Source organism: Dermacentor silvarum, chromosome 7 (genome assembly GCF_013339745.2).
Source record: "Dermacentor silvarum isolate Dsil-2018 chromosome 7, BIME_Dsil_1.4, whole genome shotgun sequence".
NCBI lineage: Eukaryota > Metazoa > Arthropoda > Arachnida > Ixodida > Ixodidae > Dermacentor > Dermacentor silvarum.
The window spans coordinates 166,229,465-166,257,117 of NC_051160.1; the positions used below are offsets into that span (position 1 = coordinate 166,229,465).

The following is a 27,653-nucleotide window of genomic DNA, read 5'->3' on the forward strand; positions in this document are numbered from 1 at the left end:
TATACTGCCGAGGCGATCGTCGCAGAATACGTCCCCAGATTTCGACGATCGCCGACTGTGCTCACCGCTGTCGTGCTTCGAGTATCACTTGCTTTTGTGAGCACAGGCTCGCCCAATAAATGTGTTTTTTTCTTGATTCACAGTCTTGATACTGTGTTCTTCACCGTGACAATATACAGGTTAGCAATGCAGGCGATTAACTTAAGACTTATGGGCAGAACATACATAAAGACAATTCGAGAAAGTGGTCTTAAAGGTGTGAAATTCAAGTGGGATCAAGTAGAATACTATGATAGATGGATTATGCACAACGCATTTCATAAGTCGCTATCGCAGTATCTCGATGAAAGGGTCTGCATGCTTACATTTAACTCCATTATGATGTTATGCCGCGTGGCAAACCAAGCGGAAAACAAATATTGGGAGAACATCATAATGGCTTCGGAATTGGTAGGCAGCTGAATGATAACTTATTTGTTCTTACTACGTTTATTGAAATATCCAGAAAAGAAGGGAGACTAGGTATATGTGGCTTTTATAGACATTACCGGAGCGTATGACAACGTGGACCACCACATTTTGTGGGATATTCTGGAAGCGGAAGGCTTATGCAGCAACTGTACACAACTTTTTAGGGAGATTTCCCTAAAATACAATTTGCGTTGAATGGGAAGGAATGACGAGCGAGGAGCAAGTTGATATTGTTGCAGGAAGAAAGCAGGCCCACGAGTGTAGAAGAATGTATATTTACAAGCGAAGAAATATGGCGTTCAGGCAACGGCCAGAGTCTTCGTCTTCCTCTCGTTCGCGTCACCTTCTTCTTTCCCTTCACCGTAACATCACCCTCCCGGTGGGGTTAGCTCCGTCCCGGTGCAGGTTATGGAGCGTCGCTTAATGGGGGGACATAGGGATTGAGCCTGGCGACGTGAACAACATCGCTGGTGACGTTGGGAGGCACTGAAGGCTGACCGACTGGGGCGATGTCGTATGTCACGTTGGACAGTTGTCGTAAGATCTGGTATGGACCAGAATAATGGGAAAGTAGTTTTTCCGACAAGCCGGCGCGACCTGAAGGCGTCCAGAGAAGGACAAGGGAACCAGGTGAAAAATGGTGGTCTCGGTGCCGAAGGTCGTAGCGTCGTTTTTGAGAAGCTTGCGAGACTGAGGCGATGACGGGCGACCTCTCGGGCCTGGGCGGCTAAGGCAATAGCATCGCGAGCGTAACCAGTGCTGGATGATTGTACTGCGGAAGGTAGCAACGTGTCGAAGGGCAAGGTGGGGTCGCGGCCATACAAAAGGTAAAATGGGGAGAATCCGGCAGTGTCGTGACGGGACGAGTTGTATGCGAAAGTGATGTACGGTAAAGAGACGTCCCAGTCGCGGTTATCGTCGGAAACGTACAGGGCCAGCATTTCAGTTAGTGTGCGGTTGAGTCGTTCGGTGAGGCCGTTCGTTTGAGGGTGGTATGCGGTAGCGAGCTGGTGTTCTGTAGAACAGGAGCGTAGCAGATCGACGACGACCTTCGAGAGAAAATAGCGGCCGCGATCCGTGAGATCCGTGTGTTCGGCGTGCGGGGTCGAAAAGCGCGGGAGTGAGCGTCGCTGGTGCGCGTGATCGGTGCGCGTGCCGGGAGAGACCATCTGGAACGACGGGGCAGCCAGGCTGACAGAACGGGCAGTGCAGCGAGATGGAGCGGACCGAACGCCGGCCCACGTCCCGGCATCCCGGTCCTGCACTGCGAACTGGATACCGCCCCGGCTTCTACCATCGTCGCGGGTCCTGTTGAGCTGGGCCTCGTTCCCGCTCGCACGACCGCTGCCATGCTGCCGGGCTCGGGCCACGACCCAGAGCCCCCTGGTCCTGTTCCACAAACCGGGCGCCGCCCCGGCTTCTACCATCGACGCGGGTCCTGCGGAGCTGGGCCTCGTCCCCGCTCGCATGACCGCTGCCGTGCTTCCAGGCTCGGGCTACGACCCAGAGCCCTGGTCCTGTTCTCCGAACCGGGCGCCGCCCCGGCTTTCACCCACTGCTGTGCTGGGCTTCGCCCCGGCTCTCATCCCACCACTACGGTGCCGAGCTCGGGCTATGACCCAGAGCTAACGCTCCGGAACCAGGCTACGTCCTGTTGCCATCCTGAACGTCAACCGCCGCCAGTACTCACCGCCGTCATAGCAAGTCCGCCGAGCCGTCGCCACAAGGCCGGACTCCTGATTAGAACTGTGAGTGCTCGCCAGTGACAGTTAACCCAGTTTATCTGTATAGTTCGTGTTCCCGTATTCGTCCCATGTGCCGTTCGTGTCATAAATACGTCTCTCTGTGTCTCTGGTTGCCTTCTTGTGCGTCTGGCTAACCTGCGCCCACAACATAATCATCACAATTTTGGCGAGCCTGCCAGGATCGGCTTTAACATCTGGGGAGACCATGGATATTGAGAGACTGTACGCGATCGGCAAAGACATGGGCTTAGCTGGCGCCGCTCTTCGCGAGTGGATTGACGCGGAACGTGCAACAGAAAGACGCTTCCGCGCGCAAGTTCGTGAAGATGAGCGCGCGATCATGGAGCTCGAGGAAAGACGGTTGCAAGTCGCGGAACGCGTTTTACTGCTGAAGCTCAAGCTTCAAGAACAGACAAGTTTGAACGTGCGACTACCGGTGAGCAACCTCAACCTAATAGAGGAAGAAAGGATACGCGTCGAGGCTGTTCGTCTAGCGGAACCTGCTGCAGCTAAGCAAGATTTTGAAGAGAGGGCAGCAGAGAAAAAAGTAGATTCACCTCGCAACTATAGTGAATCGGTAATCACAAATGATACCACAGATCGCCAGGCAACAGACATGATGCATTCCGAGAAACCGAGCAATGAGAAAGCCAGCAGATACCCGAAGCGTCCCAGATTTAAGGCAACGCGTAAGGGCAGGAAGAACTTGCACAGAATTTGTAAGGGCAGGAAGAAGATTCAAAGGCGATGGAAAGGAAAACAGCGTCATAAAACGCAGCTACATGACAAGATGCAGGCGTCCAGGAAAAAGTTGAAGAAGCCAGAGTTCTACCCAAGCCATTCCAAGCCGTACAAGCAATCTGTAGGCGTAGGAAAGAGAAAGAAACAGGCTAGAAGTAGACAAGCATGGGAGCTCCGGAAAAGGCGGAAAAAATTGTGCATATGCAACGGGTAGGCGGTTGACGTTCAGGATGGCAACAGGACGTAGCCTGGTTCCGGAGCGTTAGCTCTGGGTCATAGCCCGAGCTCGGCACCGTAGTGGTGGGATGAGAGCCGGGGCGAAGCCCAGCACAGCAGTGGGTGAAAGCCGGGGCGGCGCCCGGTTCGGAGAACAGGACCAGGGCTCTGGGTCGTAGCCCGAGCCTGGAAGCACGGCAGCGGTCGTGCGAGCGGGGACGAGGCCCAGCTCCGCAGGACCCGCGTCGATGGTAGAAGCCGGGGCGGCGCCCGGTTTGTGGAACAGGACCAGGGGGCTCTGGGTCGTGGCCCGAGCCCGGCAGCACGGCAGCGGTCGTGCGAGCGGGAACGAGGCCCAGCTCAACAGGACCCGCGACGATGGTAGAAGCCGGGGCGGTATCCAGTTCGCAGTGCAGGACCGGGATGCCGGGACGTGGGCCGGCGTTCGGTCCGCTCCATCTCGCTGCACTGCCCGTTCTGTCAGCCTGGCTGCCCCGTCGTTCCAGATGGTCTCTCCCGGCACGCGCACCGATCACGCGCACCAGCGACGCTCACTCCCGCGCTTTTCGACCCCGCACGCCGAACACAAGCACAGAAAAGCCCGCGCATTTCAACTATCGGTTCCGCACACCGATCAGAAATATTAAGTTGTCGTCCTCCTACCACAGGATAGCAATTGGTTGGAGCAAACCAGCAGGAGGCAAAGCAGGCGTCTTGCGGCGCTGACACAGGTCGCAAGAAGTGACATAACGGCGTACAGAGCGATAAATGCCGGGCCAGAAGAAGCGGCACCGCAGGCGGTTGTAAGTACGAGTGATGCCCAGATGTCCAGCAGTAGGAGCATCGTGAAGTTGCTGGAGCACGGCTAGTCGAAGGTGCTTTGGAACGACTAGGAGGAGCTCCGGGCCATCAAGACGAACACTACGACGGTATAAAGTTCCATCGCGCAAGGCTAACATCCGCAGAGACGGGTCATTAGGCGAGGAGCTTAGGCGTTCCATAAGTGTTCGAAGAACAGGATCTTGGCGTTGCTCGTCGCCAATATGGAGAAAGCCGGAGAGGGACAGAATACTGATGTCCGAGTCTGCATCGGTATCGTCCGGTTGATCCACGGGATTGCGGGACAGGCAGTCAGTGTCTTTATGCAGGCGCCCTGACTTATACAATAATAGAAAAAGCATATTCTTGTAGACGCAATGCCCAACGTGCAAGTCGTCCAGTTGGGTCCTTCAAAGAGGAGAGCCAGCAGAGGGCGTGATGATCGGTTACGACGCAGAAGCTCCGACCGAAAAGGTACGGCCGAAATTTCGCGACCGCCCATATGAGCGCGGGGCATTCATTCTCAGTGATGGAATAATTTCGCTCGTGCGTGGAAAGAAGGCGGCTGGCGTAAGCGATGACACGGTCGTGGCCCTGTTGACGTTGAGCGAGGACAGCGCCGATGCCATAACCACTCGCATCAGTTCGTACTTCAGTAGGCGCAGAAGGGTCAAAGTGTGACAGAATCGGGGAGGTTGTAAGCCGCTCGATCAGGGTAGAGAAGGCTTGCTCCTGCAGTGGTCCCCAAGAGAAAGAGGCATCTTTCTTGAGAAGGTCAGTGAGAGGGCGAGCGATGTCGGCAAGTTGCTTCACAGATCGCCGGAAATAAGATCATAAGCCCAGAAAACTACGGACATCGTTTGTTGAACAAGGTACAGGAAAATGGCACACGGCGTAGACTTTCTGTGGATCAGGTTGGATTCCGGCGGCGTTTACGAGATGGCCCAGCATGGTAATTTCACGGCGACCGAAATGGCACTTGGAGAAGTTTAGCTGAAGGCCAGCCCTGCGAAACACCGAGAGTATGGTCGTGAGGCGCCTCAGGTGGCTCTCAAAGTTCGACAAAAACACAATCGCATCGTCGAGGTAACAGAGGCATGTAGACCACTTAAACGCGCAGCAGAGAGCCCATCATGCGCTCGAATGTAGCTGGCGCATTGCATAATCCAAAGGGCATGACTTTAAATTGGTACAGACCGTCCGGTGTGACGAAGGCGGTTTTCTCGCGGTCCATCTCGTCGACGCTAATCTGCCAATAGCCGGAGCGGAGGTCAATTGATGAAAAGTATTGGGATCCGTGAAGGCAGTCAAGAGCGTCGTCAATGCCAGGCAGGGGGTAAACATCCTTCTTTGTTATCTTGTTGAGGTGACGGTAGTCAACGCAGAAGCGACACGAGTTGTCTTTTTTCTTTACTAAGACAACTGGTGATGCCCACGGGCTACTGGAAGGTTCAATGATGTCCTTGTCGATCATCTTGTCGACGTCTTTCTGGATTATGGCCCTTTCTGTTGCGGAGACACAATATGGCCGCCTATGAATGGGGCTGGCGTCACCGGTGTTGATGCGATGCGTTCCAACAGATGTCTGACCAAGTGGACGGTCATCGAAATCAAAGATATCCCGATAAGATGACAAGAGGTGACGAAGAGCTGTTGTGTGCTCGGAAGGAAGGTCAGGGGCGATCATCTTACAAACATCGTCCGCAGGCGTCGAGCACGAAGGAATGGGTGACAAAGCTGCGTTGGTACTCAGGAAGGATTCGGAGGCCAAAGAATAAATCTCAAATTCTTCCAAAGGATTGATAAGTGCGACGGCAATACCGTGTGGCAGCACATGCGTCGAAAATCCAAAATTGAGGATGGGCACCCGAGCGCAGTTTTCGAGGATCCGGATTAAGGTGCTCTGTAGGGCAATATTTCGTGACAAAACCACGTCAGTAAGCGGGGACACGACGTACTCGCCATCAGGTACGGGAGGACAGGGCGTCAGTGGGACATTGGTTGCCGCCTGTGGAGACAGCCTTGCAAACTCAGCAGAACATAAGCGGGGTGAAGCACAAGTTGTTGCGTCTGCGTCGGCAGGAAGCGGCAGATCCAGCTGTACAGCACCTGCGGAGCAGTCAATTTGGGCAGAGTGTTTCGAAAGGAAGTCGAGGCCGAGAATTAGGTCGTGTGGACAGTGCTCAAGGACGATAAATAAAACAACGCTATAATGGCCCGCAATGGTCACACGTGCTGTGCACATTCCAAGAACAGGTACTCCTATCGGCGACTCGCACAGTGCACGGTACGGCGGGCGTCAGAACCTTTTTGAGCCTTCGTCGGAGAGCAGCGCTCATAACTGAAAGCTGCGCTGCTGTGTCAACGAGAGATGTAACAGGAACACCATCAACTTCAATGTCCAGTAGGTTTACACGTGTAGGCAGGGTCAACAGAGGATTTGTGGGCCGGGTCGGAATTGCAGCTTCACCTCCAGGAGTTGCACCGCCTAGTTTCCCGAAGGGAAGCTACCGGTTACAGATGGGGACGAAGAGCGGTGAACGAGAGGCGAACGGGACCGACGGCCTTGCGGAGACGGGGAGCGGCTGGATCTTGCTGGGGCACTGTCGGCGTTGATGTTCCTAGGCGGCGTGTAGGGCGAGAAAGTGCGATTGTCTGGTACTTGGCGGTAGTGACTCGGAGACGACCACCGAGCAGACAACGACCAGCGGTTACGGCAATGACGGGCGATGTGTCCAATACCGGAACAATTAAAACAGATGGGTCTAGTCATGTGCTTTGCGCCAGTCAGCGGGGTTGCGGCGGAGTGGCGGAAAGCTTTGCGTCTGGGAGCGAGCGGCAGGAGAAATCTGGTAGGTGTTCGTATGGCGGACCGAGAAGAGAGATGGAATGCCCAAACTCGCTATTTCCTCCCGAACGACCGCTTGTATAAGCGAGATAGCGGGCACACTTTCCCGACAGTCGGAACGAATTGGAGCCGGAGCCATGGCCTCAAGCTCACGGCGAACGATACGCGTTATATCTTCTGATCCTGTCGCCTGAACGAACCGCGGCGGGTCTTCGCACAAAGATGTCGCGGCGGCCTTTCGCTTGTTCGAAGCGCCGGCACTCCTTTATAATTGCATCCACAGTGGCACAATCCTTACACATCAGGAGATTGAAGGCGTCGTCTGCAATACCTTTTAGTATGTGACCAATCTTGTCCGCCTCGGTCATGGTGTTATCAGCCGTGCGGCAGAGAGCCAGCACATCCTGTATGTACACGACATAGGATTCTGTGGACGTCTGAGCGCGGCATGCAAGTTCTTTTGCTGCCAACTGACGACCGACAGGTCTGCCAAACAGGTATCGCATTTTTTCTTTGCAGACATCCCAGCTTGTTAGTCAGCTTCATGCGTATCGTACCATTACTTCGCAGTTCCTTTCAGATAAAACATGAGGTTTGCTAGCATCATTGTTGCATCCCACCTGTTGTTGTCGCACACTCGTTCGTACATCGCAAGCCAGTCCTCGACGTCGGCGTTGTCCGTGCCACAAAATGTCCCTGGGTCCCGCAGATGAGTGAGGATGACCGTTGGCGTGGACTGCTGAGGCGTTGCCGGTTGTGTCGGTTGATCTGCCATTGTGGCGGCAGGTAGATGACGTCCGCTGCGAAGTTGCGTGATTGTACCCCGCACCTTCCACGAAAATGTTGCAGGAAGAAAGCAGGCCCACGAGTGTAGAAGGATGTATATTTACAAGCGAAGAAATATGGCGTTCAGGCAACGGCCAGTCTTCGTCTTCCTCTCGTTCGCGTCACCTTCTTTCCCTTCACCGTAACAATATCAACAACAGACTGAAACAAGGGTGCCCTTTACCCTCGCTGCTGTTTATGATGTACATGGTATGGAGGGAAAAGACGCTAGAGGGAGTCAATATCGGGTGGGCGCAAGCTGGTGGGCGCAGTAGTGAAGCATCAGCTTCCAAGTTTGCTTTATGCGGACGACATTTTGTTGCTTGCTAACAAGCAAAGTGATATGCAATGTCTGGCTAATATCTGTGAAAACGAAGGTAAGAACTTGCGATTGAAATTGAGCATTAAAAGTCAGGTTTTATGGTAATCGAAGAAAACAGTGCACAGACAGTGTCAATACAGGAGCAGGAAACAGCTCGGGTAAGAGAAAAAAAATACCTTGCGGTATGGATAAATGAAGGCAATAGATTTATGGAGACACGGCAAGAACAAGAGCAAAGAAGAGAAATGCAGCCATCATAGAACGCAGGGTGCTACGGGGATGCAAAAGGTATGAGGTCGTCCTGGGTGTGTGGAAAAATGTATTGGTTCCAGGACTTACTTTTGGAAATGCGGTTGTTTGCTTGAAGTCAAGGGTGCAATCAGGACTCCATGACAACCAAAGGTCACGGGGACGCCTCGCTTTAGGCGCTCACGGGAGGACTACAAATGAAGCTGTGCAGGGTAATATGAGCTGAACAAGTTTTGAAGTGAGGGAAACTCAGAGTAAGGTTGATGAAAGTAAATGAGTTGCGAGAGTGTTAAGGTATTTGTACAGGAATGACATTGACTCACAGTGGAGGAAAAGAACTAGGAAGCTTACCAGCAAATATGCAGCCGGTATAGTAAACAACATGGCAACAAAGAACGCAAACGCAAAGTCAAAGAAGCTGAGACAATCTCCTGGGTTACGGCCATGGAAAAGAAACTTGCTATCAGCAACTACCTAAGAGGTAAAAACGAAATGAGGAAAGATGCAACTTATTATAATTCAAAGGGAAGCTCTTTACTTTCCGAAGCGAGATCAGAATGCCTTAGCACGAGTAGTTATAAAGCGAGGTACACCAAGGAAGAAGAAGCTTGCTGCGGTAAAGTTGGGGAAACGATGGATGGATGGATGCAAAACTTTAATAATTAAAGTCCTGAGGTACGCGACTCAGAGCGCAGCGGGCCGCTCCCACGTTGGGACTGTCAGGCCATGCCCGAACACCGCATCGTGGGCCCTCTGGACAGCCCATAGTTGCGCCCCGGCATCGGGGCTCTTGATAGCGGAGAGCCACTTGTCCTCATTGATTTGTTCCATGCCTCGCAACGAGGGGCAACGCCAGAGCATATGGTCTAGGCTAGCGAATAGGGGCGTAGCCAGGGGGGGTGGGGGGGTTGGGGGGGTTCAAACCCCTCCCCCCTCGAAATTTTTTCCGCAACCTCCCCCCCCCCCCACTTACCCACCCTTTGTTCTCGTCGCTTCGCGCTGATATAATTCATGAAACCGGTGCTACTATCACATTTTCATTCCTGGGCGCTTCCGTTTGGGTTGGTAATTTACAACGAATCATGTCTGCATATGGAAAAAACTGTCACGGTGTTTGTCAAGGCTTTGACACTCTGTGAAGTTTTGGGCGAGCATGTGGCGGCCGCATTCTGAAGCAACAAATGCGCAACAAATGAAGCAACAAATGCGGCAGCCGCATTTTAGATCATGGCGAAAATGCTCGAGGCCCGTTTACTTAGATTTAGGTGCACGTTAAAGACCCCAGGTGGTCTAAATCTCCGGTATACATTTCCGCCGCTTCCCTTCAGGTGCCGGTTAGGCCGCGCTCGCGCAGCATCTTAGGCTACGTTCACACTTGGTCTCGAAGCTATCGGAAGCGGCAAAATCTTGCAAAAATCCGCCCGCCTAGGCAGCAAAACAGGCAGAAAAACAGTCTGCGAGCCAAATCGCTGTCGGGCCGATTTTTTCGCCATGGCGAAGCGGAAACGCGGCGGAAAGTCGTTCTGCTTCACTGGAAGCTACACTAGCATGTAAACAACCCGTCGTAAAATTTAACATGGCACCAAAAGTGTAGGCTGTAATGCTGATCGACGCGATCAAGAACCAGCCCTTGCTCTACAACAAGAGTGGCACTAAAGCGTACTGTCAGCAATACCCGCGATAGTATTCAACGTCGCGCGACCGGAGGTGCGGCAACCAAGCCTTGGCGTGACCCAACTTCTCGCGCTTTTGCAAAGCCAGGCGAACCCACCACCGCCGTTTCCGAGGTGTCCGCGTCTTCCGTTTATTCATTGTCCATTTCTAGAAAACAAGTAGGTAGAAGTATAAAACCCATTTCTTCTTCCACTTCCACGGCAGACAATAGTTAGGCAGATTCCTCGTTGGCGCTCCATAATTCTCCTCACACGTATACGGTATGTTGCAGAAGTCGCGGGGTGCTTTTCTAGTCGCAACGATAGATTAGGAGCGCAGGTCTCACGTAGGACGCGCAGGCTTTGGCGAGCCCCAACAGAAGGGCCAGCCCGGGTTTTAGCTGTGTTCCCGTTGCCCCTTTGGTGTAGTACGTGAAGGTCCCTTTGGTGTCCTGGAGGCGCCGACAATACGAAATTATGAAATGTTATTACAACTTGTAAATAAAAGCTATTAAAGGAATATTATCACGCCTAGGCACCAGCCTGTGACTCAGCGCTACCGCGCCCGTGTGAGGAGAATTACAGAACGCCTACGATGAATTTACCGAAGGTCGCAGATGACACGCGGAGTTGCGTAAAATAATCACTTTTGATGACGGTACGTGGGTCAATGATTGAACGTACTGCTCGAAATAATGCGATAATGAGCGCCACCACGCCGACAAACGTACGCAGACGAGATGTATCTGGACGAAAACAGCAGCGGGGGCCGCGGCGGTAGCAAAACAAATGTGAACAACTTGGACAGGCGCGGAAAAAAGTTTCCGGCCGCTTTGGCCTTTCCGCCCGCTTGCCGCTTCCCAAGTGTGAACGTAGGCTTAGTCTGCGCGAGAAACGTCTCTTGTTTGCTATTGCGCCCCTACGGAAGGCTGGTAATTACTGTTGTGTTGTTCAATCCCAAACCAGCAATTACGGAAGGCTGGTAGTTGCTGTTTTGTTGTGGAATCCCAAACCAGCAATGTACACACGAAGGGGTTGATGACAGCAGTGAAATTCCATCGACTCGCAACAGAATGCGTGAAACAGACAGCCGACAAGCATGGATTACTGCTGTGCGCAGTACAGCGTAAGCAAACTCTTGTTGCAGGCGCTGACAGTTTTCGTCGGAGTTCACGCCTCCTGAGAAATTGATTATGTGCACTATGCATTGAACAAGACCGGAATTCATTCCTGGATAACTAGTACACCAATCAGTCGAGATTCTGTGAGGTACAAGGCCGCTTCCTGTTTGCACCGGCGTAAGTCAAGCAGAAATGAGTTTGCACGAACTCTTTAAAATGCGTACACATGCCATATCTATGCTGTGCGGTGAAATATTCTGTACAATTCTGAATATGTTGACGTAAAAGCAAATGACGGCTGCACGCTCGCACACAGCGGAAGACACAGCGGCCCATGCACTTGCCGCAGGAAATGCAACCCTCTCGTATGAGGGAGCAGGGCGACGAGAGCTTTGAAAAAAAAATTACACCATCTTCCCGAGGGGAACCATGGGCTGATGCGGAGCATCGCGGTCGTTATAACGGCGTGCAGCATCGCGTGCAGCCTCTCGTTGTTGACGTTTACACGCGGCTTCCCGTTCTCGAACTTCGGGTTCCACCGCTCGCTTCGTACGTTTACATTGAACTTCACGGTCCCGAACCTCAGGTTCTCCTGCTCGACGTTCTCGAACCGACGCTGCTTCACGTTGCCGAAGCTCAGGATCCGCTGCTCGACGTTCACGAACCAACGCGGCTTCACGTTCTTGAAGGTCGGGTTCCGCCGCTTGCTTCGTACGTTTACGTTGAACTTCACGGTCCCGAACCTCAGGTAATGCTGCTCGACGTTCACGAACCAACGCGGCTTCCCCTTCTCGAAGGTCGGGTTCCGCCGCTCGCTTCGTACGTTTACGTGAAGGTCCCGAACTTCAGGTTCTGCTGCTCGACGTTCACGAACCAACGCGGCTTCCCGTTCTCGAAGCTCAGGATCCGCTGCTCGACGTTGATGTTTCGAAGCGGCTTCGCGTTCTCGAAGTGTGGAATCCGCTGCTCGACGCTGACGTTTCGAAGCGGCTTCGCGTTAGCGAACTGAATCTGGATCCGATGCGCGTCACCGACGTTTACGTTCTGCGTCGCGAGCTCTTCTCTGCGCAGCCTTGTCTTCTGAGGTGCTCGCGGTTCTGTTAATGAACTGGCTGCTGCTGTTTGAAGATGTACCAGACAGTTCGTTGACAGATTCGTTGGCGTCCATTCAGCGCATCGGACAGCGCAGCTTGACTTAACCGAAGCAGCAACTGAGGCAGCGGCGCATGCACCGGATTTATATAAGCAGCTGGCGCGGAGAGGAGGAGGAGAGAGAGAGGCGCGCATGCGCGCGCTATCGCACAGGTGGCGGATGAAGACACGGAGGGAGAAGCGCGTTATCGAACAGATGGCGTGGAGAGGGGGAGAGAGGCGTTATCGCACAGCTGGCGTGGAGAGATTGAATTTTTACTTAATTTCTTCACAAGCACACGCACACGCGAGGGGGCGGTCCCATGTCTTTGATATACATCTATAGAGTCTGCTTAAACTACCGATATTTATTATCGATCACGTCACGTAGAGGAAAGCAGAAGCTCCCCCCCCCCCCGGTCGGGCCGGTGAACCCCCCCCCCCCCCCGCAAAAAATTTCTGGCTAGCGAAGTCATTGTAGTGCCTGCAAGAACTACTGGCATAAGTGTCGGGATAGATCTTGTGTAATAAAGCCGGGCTGGGATACGAGCCTGTTTGCAATAATCTAAGGGTCAATGCCTGCGCTCTAGTTAACTTCTTGTGAGGAAGGGGAAAGTCTCTCCTGCCGAGATAAACGTGCTGCGTAATTTCGTTATATGTTGTCGGTTGATCTCTGTTCACCACTGCGGGCTGGCCGGGGAGTTCTCCATGGTCGCGGAAAGCGAGACCTCGCGCCTTGTAGTGGGCCAGCTCGCTGAGGTTTGTGGGGCCTCCCATGACGAACCCCATGTGAGCGGGGAACCACGTGAGATTGTGGGTGGCGATGGAAAACGATGGGAAACAATGGAACATATTTTATTAGAATGCGAAGGTATCTTCTACCCAGCTGTCGGTTTAGGCTCCTCTGGCCTCCTTGAAACCCTTTATTTCAGGGATAGCTGGGAGGAAGTAAATATGTCCGCAATGGATATTAGTAAGAGGCAACTGGAGGTATGGTGGCAGAAAAGTAGAGAGCCTACAAACGTCAGAGGCGTACGAAAACAAAGTTCCCTACAGTGATTGAGAAAGTTTAGTGCTTGATATTCTTTGTATCTGTTCTTTAAAAAAACTAGATAGGTCGGACATTAGGCAAAATACGAACAAGACCTCGGTGGCGAAACCCACTGCCCCGTTTCAAAGGGGACGCTCATATGCAATGCATGCACCCATTCATCCTATCCGTCTTGTCTACCTCGCGCTGTACCTACAGCCACGGATGACCACCAAGTTCAACTATCTACACTTCGTGACGTGAGGGCGACACCCAAACGAAGCTTGCGTATACCAACACCTAACTTTTTTTCAGGTCAGCGTGCAACTACTATTACGTAGGCGAGGCAAGCTGTATACGCACCACCCCGAAGCCTCCGCCGGCCCGAATCTTCTCGGTGCACCCAGACCTTCGACGGGGAACCGCGGGTCGGCCAGCCAGCAGGCGGCGAGACAGTGAGGCGGCCGCCGCCGCGCCTCCTGGCGACCCCGATTCCAGCATGGCGGCACCGCCCGCCTCCTCGTCCAGCAGGGCGTCCGCGTCGCCGAAACGGTATGCCAGAGCACGCCTGCAACAAGGCATGCAAATGATTTGGAGTGAGCTTTAGGAATTACTTACGCAACGTTAGTGTCCAGACATCCAGTGACATTTCCTGAGGGCTCCATATAGAGCGCTGCCTTGCTGAGCTGAGTAAAGCAGCCCAAAGACCGCAGACGATCAGAGTAAGACCGAGTCTTGAAGTGGTCCGCAGTGGTCGGAGAGAGTGTGTCTCTGACACCAGCATTACGATAAGGGCACTTGTCTTCCGAACGGATACTTTGCCCCGACAAAGACAAGTACCCTCGTCGCCACGCTGGTAAACTCATTAAACGGCTACACTTACCAGGTTCAAAACGCCAAGTTGTTTACTACTGATAAGGATACATTGTTCACATTTCTCCAGTGATCGTTTTTCGCGCGCTAAACAGTTTCACAAGAAGCGCCTTCTCGTATCGGGACTTTCTCAAACATTGTCGCCGATCCTAAAGCGAAACAAGTTTACTTCTCTAACTATAATGTGCGTGCGACGCTAATATTGGTGTATATACTCTAAGTTGGACATCATAACAAGCACTAAGGAACGCGAACACAAAAATAGACATATAGAATAGATGGGCGCTAGTCTATATGTGTCTTTTTTCTGATCGCGCTCCATAGCGCTTGTTATGATGTTCAAGTTCTGTTATCGACAACTAGCCCAAACTTCTGCGTTGCATAGTCTACGGGAAGGTACGTGAGCAGCAACGTTTACGCTAGAATGTGTGATTACTCATGCACATATAAATAGTTTGCGCACTTTATTCGATTGTGCTCCTTGCTATCATTGCACTTTGCCCGTTGGTTTTGCTGAGCAGAAGTTTGTTTAATAAATAGTTAGCTTAACTCAGGCCTTTGGCACCGTCTTACAGTTTAACTGAAGGAATTCTGGGGTTTCACGTGCCAAAACCACGATTTTATTATGAGAGACGCCGCAGTGGGGGACTACGGGTTAATTTTGACCACCAGGGGATCTTTAACGTGACCCCAATGCTCGGGACACAGACGCTTATATAGATAGGCAAAAAGCTAGCTGTTGATAACTCTACTAAAACCAGAATAAATGCAGCAGGCTACATGACTATTTGTCTCCGCCCTGTTTCGAAGTGGATATCTATAAACAACATCGTGGGAGCGCAACCGAAATCATGGCGCAGTTCTGTTCACGAGGCTCCTGCAGCTTCCGTTGTTGATATGATGTCGTTCACGGCGGCATGCATGCCTTGGCGCTTGCGCACATTGTTTGTTTACAACAGAAGACGCGCTGACGTGTTTATTTTTCCGGTCTCGGTTGCTGTGGCGAGTGACAACCCTTTAGGCTTGTTGACCATTTCTTGGGCTCCGATGAAGAACGGGCTCCGCACCGTTTCAATTTCAGTCAGAACGCAGTAGGGACCAGCCTAATGTAGCATTTAATAAATTAACCTGCTGCAGTGCTAAAAAACTCGCAGTTTCGCAAGAGAGGCGAAGCATCGACTGCGATATAACTTTAGCAGACAGCTATACGAAGTAAGGATGGTAGTTGTATCGGCCGTATAAAATTGTAAACATTCGCTTGCTAAATAAATTACCAAGCATGGTGTCATGTGCGCACAAGCAAACATGATCACATCTCACTCGATGACCACTCACACTCGCTGTCAAAATGCTGGAGTGAGGAAGCGCGGTGGTAGCAGCGAGCGAATTGACCTTCGAGCTGGCTCTCACTTTAACGCGAACTAAGCGGCGAGAACACAACGCACACGAGGCTACCAGCACTCGGCGCACTTTGTCCTCAGCGCATATTGCTTTCAAGATAGGGCCCGCAAGGCTACGCGCGGCCGCGCCATATGCAGCCACCACCGGAGTAGAACGCCACCCCGGAGCCTTACACGCGATGGAGAAAGACGGCGCGCTATCTTCCTGCTTTCGTCCCTTGCGCGTGCGAGATGAAGCCACCATCGTCGGCTCACTCTCGCACTCTTTCACTCGCACATACAGCATACGGCGCGCGTCAACGATGTTATCGCACTTGGACTTTATACGGAACATCACGACGCCGACGGCGGTAATGCGCCTGAAGTGTCATATAATTGCTATGGCAATCAAAATATCCCTTTTACCGTAAGATGCTTCGTAAACCAGAAAATGCGCAAGAACGAAAGAGGGGTTTTGACACCACCTTGAAGTTAGGGTTGCCAGCTCTCAAATGGACGAAGTCGGGACAGGGAGGAGGAGAGGTGAGGAGGGGAGGGGCTGGTGACGAGCGACAGTGTATATTCCGGGAGCCACCCCCATGTACGTGCAACAAAGCAGAATTTATTTATTGTTCCACCGTGTAGTGGTTTACAAGAAACGTGCACTAAATTTGGAACATGGGTACCAATCGTATTGATGTACTGTGAACTGTTAGGGCCGACAGCAGAGGTAGAACCACGTCAAAAAAAATCGCCTTTATGCTTCGGACAATTCCACAAAACACTTAAAAAACAATGAGCACAAGAACTGTCAGTCAATGCAAGAAAATGTGATCTGTTTATTGCTATTCAGTGGGGAAAAACGCAAAGGTCGGGACATTTGGCCTTCTCGATTGTGTAGTCAGGACATGGGGCGTTTTCTCGAAATTCGGCTGTCCCGCTTAATTCGGGACAGTTGGCAACCCTACTCCAAGTTTATGCGCCAGCCAGCCATGGCATCATGGATTTAGACGGTGTCTGCTCGTGCCTAATTTAGATTTTGTCGGTGAAGGTCGAGTGAATTGTATTGTAAATGAGCCAAAGACTCAATTTAGCAAGTCTGGAGAAATATTATGGCGCCACACCGGCCGAAATACGAAGAAATACTTTAAATACATGTTGGAGGGGACAACAGGAAATAACACTGACGCATGGGCGCTGAGGTATCGGCGCAAAAAAATACTTTGATCTTCATTTTCTCTTCTAATATTCAATCTCTTGCTGCGAAATGAAGTAAAACGGCCTTTTGAAAAACATCTTTTATCAGCTGGAATTACTTCGTTCGTTCTCGTTAGGGTCCCTCTAAGAGCGTAGATGTTGTCGTCATTCAATTTCCACGTTACGCACACACACACATGCACTCACTTGTTGTTGATGAAGGCCACCAGCTTCCGTCTGCAGAGCGGGTCGGCGTGTCCCAGCGCCCAGTCCTGCGGCGTGCGTCCCGAGGCGTCGCGCAGCCGCAGGTCACCGCCGCAGTCGAGCAGCTGCTGCAACAGGGCGCGACTGCCGCGACGGCACGCAGCGTGCACCGAAGTGGCACCGCCGCTGCACCGGCTGCGTACGAAAAAAATGCGAGGATGAAGACTTACACTGACATCACCAGAGTGAGAAGCCCGCGCCTATTGGTTAGAGTACTTGTATGCACATTTCTTGTGTTCGTTAAGCGTGTCTAATGCAATAAACTTTTCTCGTCTCTATTGCATACTTCCATTTTGATGCGAAAGTGTCAGATGGCCCACTGAGCGAAAACCCCGCGTCTGTGGTGTGTAGCAGCGAAACGGTACCTAAAGTTCTAGTGGCTACGACGCCACGTCACGAGCGCGCCTCGACGGAGCAGAGCGGGCGAAAGGGGACACCTAGAATGATGGCGTGCCATGTGTTGCATGAGGGGAGAGGGCATCGCCGTGACGCCACGCCACTATCGCTCTCGGAAGCCGGCGCACGGTCCGTATCTCTCTCTCACCCCCACTGGGCTTAGATGCTGCGCGCGCCTGCCGGCCTTGGTCGCCACTGCTGCTTCCTATAGGTCTCTCGTCGTGCAGGACGTCGGTGGCATGCGGCATTGGCATCGCACGCTGCTGCTGCTTGCTGCCTCGGGCAGCACGTACCGCTGTGGTACATTACTTGCAGCGCAAAACTCGAAGGACCGCTCAGCTGCGTTCAATTGGACAATTATGCTTTCGCATTCACAACTCGTACGAAGAGATCTACAAGATCACACATCTGGCATTGAACAGGGAGGGGGGTGTGGAGACATATTGGTACAATGGACGCATCGAACTAAGCTACAAGCGTGCTAAAATAGTTTAAAGTACGAAACAATACAACAAGAAACAAAGCAAGAAAAAAGACGACACTTTTTTTCACTTACAGTGGTAGAAAACATCATATAAAACACTTGCACTGGGAAACGCAGGTAAGAACAAATACAGAAGTACGAGAAAATAACTTGTAATGAGCAACAGAAAAAAAAATCAACAAAGCCTGACGTCCATTAATATACCACATCCGTCAATGTATAATGATTATTTCTAATGCAGTAGCACATAGGCAGACTTCACCAACTTCCCAGCTATCTGGAGGCGGAATTCGGAAATGTTTGAATACTTCAGAGCGAAATGAAATTACAATAATCACCCGGAGTTCTAGACTATAGTGTCTCTCATGTTCCATGTGTCTGTTATGTTAAACTCAACAATTAATCAACTTGTACGATCAAATTTAGCTACGAAAGGCAAAGTTCATTATTTACTTAAGAATAGCAGGGTGGTACAAGCGTAGCACGAAGCACGTAGCCTCGCGCTGCTCTCAGGCGTATGAACATTTTCCCTATCATAACTATTGGTATATCTAATGGGCTTCCGCACAACTGATTTGCCATATTCAATGAGTGCTTTATTGCTGATCATTACTTCGGCCTCGCTCCGCGATCTCCTAGCGTCCAGGTTGTATCTGTGGCGATAGGTAAGAACAAATACAGAAGTACGAGAAAATACCTTGTAATGAGCAACAGAAAAAAAAATCAACAAAGCCTGACGTCCATTAATATACCACATCCGCCTTGTCCAAAATGTAATCGCGACCACACCACACCGGAAAGGCGTTCACCACCCGCCCAGCACTTGCGAAACAGCACTGGCAACAGCTATGCCTTTATGTTAACGAATGATTCTGTTCGTCCAGGGACCGCATTTTGTAAGGATTATTTACAGCTGTCATTCTTTTTCCTTCAATCATTAGAGTGAGCGAATCTAGTGAGCTATTGCCAAATAGGGCGCTAGATTCAGTCCTCGGTTTCTCTAAACCAGCCTCCAAACCTGCATGCACTCACAAGTTCGGGTCGGCGCCGGCCTGCAGCAGGTGTGGGACGGCGCTGACGGGTCCGTCGGTGATGGCCACGAACAGCGCCGTGTTGCCATTCGCGTCCACCGTGTCCACTGGTGTACCTGCACACAGCGCACGAAAACGGGCGAGCTTGCTCTCATCTTTCAGTACCGCCTGCGTATGCCCAGCTCTATCGATGCACGATAAAAAGGCATTGTCACCTATTGTCGGGCACAACTTTAAAGGCGGATGCACACGAGCCTCCATCAATGGGCGCACACTCTAGACTGACGTCATGAGCCGGATGGCCGGCGACTCAAGTGGTGAACCCGCTGACGGAGAACGTGGCCGCCCGCGCTTTGAACTGGGTCGAGTCGCGTCAGTCGTGTGCTTCCGCAACTCGCCAGAGTGAATTCCCAAACTGTTTGTGGGGGTCTATCATGCCTCAAATATTACTGCTTGCATTGGTATTATTTGTTCAAGTGGCTTAACGAAATTAACAATGACTGAGCCAACGATGTGCTTTTGTTATCGCTTGACTCCATTTATTCGCCTTTAGGGGCATGTAAAGCTTGACGATGGCTCCAACATGACTGCTTTTGTTTTCGTTTCGACATGCAGGCTGCCAACATGGCTGTCCATTTCACCTCGGCTGCTACTATTTCATCATAGGGCCCGTCAACTCGACAATGGCTACCCGAATGAGCATTTTGGGCCTCACTAAGCGAATGATGTTTTATAATTGTTCTCGTATTCACACTACTTGCCTGAGCCAGGTTACCAAAATAAAAAATGCAACCACATGAATTTCGCGTTGACTACTGCTATTTCACCATAGGCCCTGTCAAGCTCGACATTGGCTGCCCGATCATTCTGAGTCCCACAAAGTTATTCAGTGTTAATAATTATGTTTCTTCTTCTTCTTTCTGTGGTTTTACGTGCCAAAACCAGTTCGGATTATGAGGCACGCCGTAGTGGAGGGCTCCGGATTAATTTTGACCACCTGGGGTTCTTTAACGTGCACTACAACGCAAGCACACGGGTGTTTTTGCATTTCGCCTCCATCGAAATGCGGCCGCCATGGCCGGGGATTCGATCCCGCGATCTCGTGCTCAGCAAATAATTATGTTCGCATTCGGATTTACCAGCATTTAATCATGTTTCCACATCATTATTTAAACTAAGCACTATGCGTGCAGGACTTTTTTTTTCAAAATTGATGTTGCATTAAAAGAAATATGCCATCAAATGAACTGCCCATTTATATGAGAGGTCACAGGGTGGATGCTCGGCTAGCGTCCCCACCAGCAAAATTTTCGTAGCCATAATAAGGGCTGTTCTTGCAATAATAAGACGCCGTTATGCTTCGTCGAGTGGCTCAATACCGGACAGCTCGCAGTCATAGTCACTTTCTTCAATGTCATATTCCCCCATAGTTAAGGCACAAAGTTGAGCTAGCTGGTAACGAGCATATTAAGACACGATTACTAGCGTAACAAAACAGCGTCTAAAGAAAGAACACGGGACCACGCTAATCGACCACCGCGAAGCTGCACGCCTCCGCCACCGGCGACGCAAACATCGGCTGTAGCTTCTGTTCCAAGCCAAATAATTTCCGCTAGCTAAAGTGTTGCCTAAATTGTACATTTTATGAAAAACAATATCCACTGCCAAACGTTAAACACGAACGGCTGCTCCTATACTTGTCGAGAGAGAGAGAAAAAAAACTTTATTTTCTTGTTGGGTGGGGTGGTGAAAAGGCCCTCAGTCCAGAGCCTCGCTTGCGGCAATTCTTCAGTGCAGCACCGATAAACGCCGCAAGGTACCGTTGGTCGTCGGTGCAGGTGGCTTCTGTCAGCCACCCGGCATGGGGTTTATGGGAAAGATTTGTAGGGGCAGGCAAGGGAGGTGGGGGCGGTCCACAGGACCAGAGGATATGGGATGTGTTCGGGTGTTCGCCACAGTGTCGGCACGGTGGGGGATCCTCAGGTAATAGCCCGCGGAGGAGGTGCATTCGAGCTGGCGTAGGGAGTGTTTCACTCTGGGCCTGACGGATGAGTACACCGTGATCACGGGTGATCTCTTTGCTAAGCTTACGAAACTTTCGCCTTGCATCTTGATAAGGCCGCAGAAGCAGAGGAGCCCACCTTGTCGTCTGGGCTGGTTGCGGAATGTCGGGTGCCTGGTTCAGAGTCTCGCAGGCGAGCTGATTAGCTCTTTCATTTCCCGGCATCCCGTCGTGACGAGGTATCCAGATGATTTCTAAAGGCTCCTGTAGGTCATCTTGCATAAGTGTGGAAATGTGCGCCGGGACATCGTTGTGCAACAATTTTCTGCAAGCCGCCATGGAGTCGGTAAATATGATTCGTGGGTAGGCTGAGTTGCTAGGGGGCATATGTTTGATCGCGATTGCGATGGCCGTCAGCTCCGCTAAGGTCATATCTGTCTCTGGAAGTAGCGCCGTCTCTATAGTTTGGAGGTTATTATTCATGCCTGCTATAGCGGAGCCATGTTCCCCAACGCTAGCATCAGCGTAGAAGTAGATGCCGTCAGTGTATCTTGCCGTATACTTCTTGAAGTAGGCAACTCTCTGGCGTCTCCTCTCCTTGTCTCGTTCGGGATTCATGTGGCGAGGCAGTGGAGCTATGGTAAGGAGTTCAAGTTGTTTTGGTGGTATTGGGCGCGTGTCCACAGTAGGCGAAGCTCGTGGATGATGACCGATGCTATGGAGGATGTGCCTGCCTTGACTTGTGTGCTGCAAACGGAGTTCTTGGCGACGGCGATGAATACTGATTAGTTCCGCCACCGTGTTATGGGAACCCATGTCAAGGAGGAGCTTAGTGCTGGCACTAAACGGTATGCCGATGGCCAGCTTTGTCGCCTTCCGGAAGAGAGCATCAAGCCGATTGATATCTTGTTGGCGGAGATTGGTATAGGGCAGATGGTACCGCAGGCGCGACATAATTAGTGCGTTTCGTAGTTGCAGCATATCAGCCTCCTTCACTCCATTGGTTCGGTTGGAGACCCTACGCATCATGTGCAGCACCTGCTCTCCCTGCCTGAGCAAGTGCTGCACCGTCGCAGCCGGACCTCCATTTTTCTGGATATGGAGACCGAGTATTTTAATGCAGTTCGGTTGAGAAATCGACACGCCGTCGTTTACAATTTGTATGGTGGGCGGCTGCCATCTTTTGTGGTGAACCAGAAATAACTGAGATTTTTCCGGCGCACATCTAAGGCCAATGGTCTGAGCAGCTTCATGTACCCTGTTCATTGCTTGTTGGAGAGTTTCTTGGATGTGTCCTGGCGAGCCCCTCTTGATCCAGATGGTAATGTCATCTGCGTAGATCGCATATTTGATGTCGGGGATGTCTTGCAGCGCTCTATGGATCACGCACATGGCAAGATTAAAGAGTGTGGGCGAGATCACTGAATCCTGCGGGATACCTCTCTGCGGATGGGGATACTGTTGTGAGGTGGTGTCGCCTACTCGTAGCGTGTATGTGCGACTCCGTAGGAAGTCCCTTATATAATTATAAAGCTTTGTCCCGCAACCAGTAGCTTCGAGCTCTTGCAGTATAGCATCGTGGTCAACATAATCAAAAGCTTTCTTGAGATCGATAGCAAGAATGGCTTTAAGTTGAGTGCTGCTTGTTTCCTTCGTGATTTCTTCGTGGAGCTGCAGCAGGACATCTTGAGTAGATAAGTGATGCCTGTATCCAATCAAATTATAGGGTAGGTGTTGGCTTTTCTCAAGGTGACTAAGAAGTCTGTTAAGCACGATACGCTCCATCAGCTTACCGACGCATGATGTTAGCGATATTGGACGCAGATTCACTATGGCTTGGGGCTTGCCAGGCTTTGGAATGAAAATGATGCTGGCTGTCTTCCATTCTTCTGGCAAGCGGCCCGTGTCCCATACATTGTTCATTTGCTGAAGTAAGTATGCATGATCTGCTTCTGTAAGGTTGCGAAGCTGTGTTGTCGTAATTTGATCTGGTCCTGGTGTTTTATTCGGCTTTGCTTCTGCTAAGGCACGCTGTAATTCCGCCATTGTGATGGGGTATACTTGTCGAGGTCAGCTGCAGTGCACGGCTACCGGACGGCAGACGCCCGGCCAGCTCGGCTGTGCTCGCATTGCAGCCGACGGCGCCGCTAATACAAGCGTATTTTCTTCTCTGTGTACAATTATTGCGAAGAGCGACAATAACAGTAAAAAAACGAAGCGCCGTCCGCTTTAGTTTTGAAGTGAACCGCAGAAGGCCTAGCGACGATAGCACAAATGCTTTCCAGCAGAACGTACGTACACGGACAGAAAGGGATGACGATACGACACGGACAGAAAGGGACGACGACACGAAGGCATTTGTGCTATGTGCTACCATCTAGCTTAGGCAAACACTATTCTGAAGTTCCTAGCGACGATATCGGCGCCGTCGAGGGATCACCGGCGGTGAGGCTGCCTGCGGTGCCAGAGTGACCACTCCTCGGTAGCTGATTGGCCACTTCACTGTAAGGCTGCCGCACAAATGGGTCCCTGTCCCATCCTTTCTACGGCAAGGAAATCTCGCCGTTCGCGAGCAAAACCTTCGTCGAACGGCGGCCCGCGAATGGCAAACGGCGTGCGGCGAGTAGCCGTGCGGCGATGTGGACGGGCCTTAGCCGCGACTCCGCGCTTTTCGGCAACCCGCTGATGCTTCCGTGCTGGCCCGTGCTCCTGCGAAGCGTGCCGCTATGGACCCTGTGTTGCGCGTGCGTCTAGAAAGGCCAACACTGTCGCACTCTATTCGCGCAGCTAATCAGACCTTTAAGCACGACTGTGTTGGAACGCGAGCGATTTGGCACTTGCGTTGCGGGCCGTACTTACCGATTCGCAAGTACGCACAAGCGCGCAACAAGACGTGGAAGAGCAGGGAGCGCGCGGACCTGCTAGCAGACTAACCGGCACGTCGTAGGTTATTGTTTGACGAATGTACATCGTCTGCTCCTGGTGACATCACAAGATGCACCCTGATGACATCACGACGACCGCTGGGGATACCGGAAAGTCTCGGGGAGAAGCACGCCATTGTTCTTTTATTTTGTGGCGCACCCGTGGCGACTTGCTGTTGAATTGACACCACGTAATTACTCGTCTCTTCATTAAAGATCATAATTCTTGATTTCTCTGTGCTAAACTGAAGGCCGAGATTTGTCGCTTAGTTGCCCACCACATTCGCAAGTATCTATAATTATATCTCTTGTATTGTCCGCTAGTAGCACCTTGTCCTCCGCATACACCAGTTCAGGGACCTTCTGTTGCACCATTTGCGCATTAGGCATGGACGATAAAGCAAACCCTAATTCGCTGTTTTCCAGTCGTCTTTCCATGCCCTTAACATAAAGCGTGAACAGAAATGGAGACAGAGGACAATATTGCTTCAGTCCTTGGTGAATTCCCGCCACTTGATTACATTTTTCGACCTTCCCATACAACTTGTACTCGGTTGTCTACATCTCCCTCAGCAGCTCCACGAAATCGTTATCTATGCCTTCGTGCTTAAGAATATCCCATAACAATGCCCTGTCTACGTCGTCGTAAGCTCCTTTGATATCTAGACATTCCATCGATAAAGGTCGATTCTGAGCTGCTGAAATCGTTGTGTGGTAGGCGCCGCGCGGTGCCGTTCGTGTACGCGTGCGGCTAGCGTGTTGACCGGGCCCGCTACGTGCGACCATTAGTCGTTTGTTGTGCGCGCAGGCATACGTTCTTCTCTCAAGCCTTGTTCACTCTTCACTCTTGCGCCACATCAGCCAACCTTCACTTCCCTGCGCCCCTCTGACAGCCAGATATCTGTGGTAAGGAGTGTTCCGCTTCTTTCCCATGCTTCCACGGGGCTATTTTGCGTGCCACAAATCCATCATCCGCTGTCATAAGCAGGAACACTGCACACTTGCCACTGACCTGCAAGCCATTCATCGCACAGCTTTTTCAGTCTGTGGTGACCCGTTAGCTTGAATCCACCGAAGACCGCAAATATACTCCCAGATCATCCTTCATCCGTGGCGTGGTACGTGGTGTACGGCGATGCCATGCGCGCTCGTTTCACGTTATTTCTGTCTCACCTGGCCACAACAGCCGGGAAAGCACCGTCTAGATAACACAGCGTAACAAAACACGGAGACTAATGCAATCCTGCACACACGACGCCTTTGCCACGGTACAAGACCTACGGCTAGGACACACATGAACACGCACCACCATAACAAAACCGCCATTGTGCCCCGACTGCATGGCCGCTACAGCAAAAAAAAAAAAAAAAAACACGTGACTTCCTCCACTATCTCCTAGCCCGCGGACAGGGCAGGCCCACTCCTCGGTTTTTTACTGCCTCCGTGACCCCGGCACTCTCAGCCTCGGCAAGCTATTGCGAAAGGGGCCTCCTTCGATTTCCGCCTATTATGCACAGGCATCGCCTCTGTAAACTTGGATTACTGTTATGCGCCCCTGTCCAGCCAGTGACAGACAGGATCGAGCCCGATTAAAGAGGACGAGGCCTGCCTTTATCACCAGCGTCGCTTGGCCGTTTACCCACCCTCTGAGCGTACACGTTATGGTGACATTTTGTGGTAAAGATATTGTGCTATTTTATTTATGAATGTGTAATTTATGCGGTAATTATTTCAAATGCAATGCTTTTCTTGTTGCTGCTGCCATGTACCATGGCTCCTGGGCCTATGTCGAGCCACTGATAGCGGCTTTTAGCCCAGGAGCCGATCCACACGTTTCCGGAATGTAAAAGTTGACTTGATCAACTTGCGGAAAAGACAGCACGGTACTCAACAGCTTAACGGCTTCGCACACCAAAATTACCTAAGGTAGAGTAGTCCGCATCCTACCGCTAGCTTTCAGCTTTATTTTCGACAGCCTCATGGGGTTCTAAAGCTGAAACTTTATGACAATTCTGCATGTTATACGCACAATCCAAATGATCATTTTAGTGCTGAGAAAGCAGACGTTCTTCTAATGCGATAACATTGCACTATACAGGCGTACTCCCCACGCTTTCGAGGTATCAGCGTACGTTCCCGAAGGCAGTGCGGTCTAAAGCAGCTGTGTCTCTAAAGGCGCCGAAGCAACAATGCTAGAAACTGGCACATGACGAACGCGCCAGGCGTTTCGAAGGGCCACTTTAGCACGACAGAAGCAAGCGTGCGTTCCTGGGCGACGATTACAGCATTGGTGTGCTGTGCTGAAGGCAGAGGTGTGATCCCACCATCCGACCATCGGTCACGCATTTCTGTATAGCACTATATATATTCACACTTTGAAAGTTTCTAACGGAAAACTCGAGGTGCGTTGAACCTACGCGATCCCGTCACATTGTGCATGCAATGACAAGTTTCTAAGAGAAACGAGGTTTTGAAACGTCTCTTTGAGCAATGAGTGTGTGCATTGTTTTGCCTCTACCAAAAGTGGGTTGCCAAAGCTTTCGACGTTCAACAGCAAAGCAATAAAAGGACACCTCCATTCTTTTTCTAAACAACCCTACATACTCGAAAATAGGTGGAACATGAATAAGCTAGTCGACCCCTGTATATTGAACTACCTGACAATATAATATGATAATAATAATATAATTCACATATAAGTCCATGAATATCTGCTTAGAAAATCAAAAGCGTCGAGCATGACACACTTTAGCGCCCGCTAATTCTCCCTAGCCAATGCCACAAGCTGCATCCTCGTCCGACCTGCGAGAGGATTCATACTCATCGGATGGCATCCTCGGCATCCAAAACGAGCTCGTGTTCAGTGTCGTTGAGTGCGTGAACGTGCAGTATTTTTTTAAGCTACTCCGGATAATCGTAACTGGCATGTCCTCCAAAGCATCCTTAACCCACGTCGCGACTTCGCTGGTCTCCGAGTCGTCCCCAAATTATTTTGTTTTAGTTTTCCTAATTGTATTTTCTTTTACTTTTTCTTTGTGTATATCTGCCACATATATGCGTATATAAAGTACCAGTGAAGCCGGCACCCGTACTGCTTGAAGAGCGGCGGGGGCGACTGGTGAACTCCGCAATGCTCGGTACTTTTGCTAGCTTTGTTCAGGAATATAAGTAGATAGCTTGTTTTAAGTAGCATTTCTTTAATAAAAGGTCGACCGATATTTGAATAAATAGAGTAACAAATATCATCAGTCCTTCCTCTGTCGAGAAAATAGGGGTAAGTGAAGCTTGTGGAAGGACGACGCTGTCGCAGGCTTTCGCTTCGTTTGCCCTAAACTCAGGGTCGGCGGCTCTTCGCTGACGTTTGGCCTCAACATCGCGCTTCCGCAACTCGGGGTCCGCGGCTAGGGGAAATCACTTACACTTACTAATTGAATTAGAGAAATGGTAAATTAATGGGAAATGAAAACGGATGAAAAACAGCTTGCCGCAGGGTGGGAACAATCCCTCTCCTTCGCATTAGGCGTGCAATGCTCTTACCAATTGAGCTACCGCGGCGCCGTTGTTCCATGCACTTTCTGGGGTATTTATGCTTTACTCCTAAAACTAACCTTGGGAGTGTTAGCCAGCTCCACCAGTCACAAAAGCTAGGCGGCGGATTTGGAACATCCTTTCTGCTCCAGGTATCACGAGTACGTGATCTTTTTGGGTGAAGGCAACTGGTCAATAAACCCACACGTACTACCTCCGAGCGTGGCATCTCTCGGAGTTCTTTTTTTTTTTCTTTTCTTTTACTGCGAGTCGGACTATATAAGCGCTGCCGCGCGTGACATCTATTGATTCTGATTTCGACTGAATCCGGTTTGGTCTCGTTTCGGTTACTGAGTGTATTGTATATATTTATGATCTCCGCATACAAGTGGCAATGTTTCTATC

General features: G+C 51.1%; 1 protein-coding gene across 4 annotated transcripts in view; it reads right to left on the reverse strand.

Moving 5' to 3' along the window:
* LOC119458669 (inactive serine/threonine-protein kinase TEX14) overlaps positions 1 to 27,653 on the reverse strand; it is a 139,222-nt gene that overhangs the window by 109,936 nt on the left and 1,633 nt on the right. For all 4 annotated transcript variants that reach the window (XM_049671364.1, XM_049671363.1, XM_049671362.1 and 1 more), the window contains exons 2-4: positions 18,796 to 18,910; positions 16,827 to 17,018; positions 13,534 to 13,738 (exon numbers count right to left, since the gene is read on the reverse strand). In XM_049671364.1, coding sequence (XP_049527321.1) covers positions 13,534 to 13,738; positions 16,827 to 17,018; positions 18,796 to 18,910 — 512 coding nt within the window. The remainder of the gene's footprint in view (positions 1 to 13,533; positions 13,739 to 16,826; positions 17,019 to 18,795; positions 18,911 to 27,653) is intronic.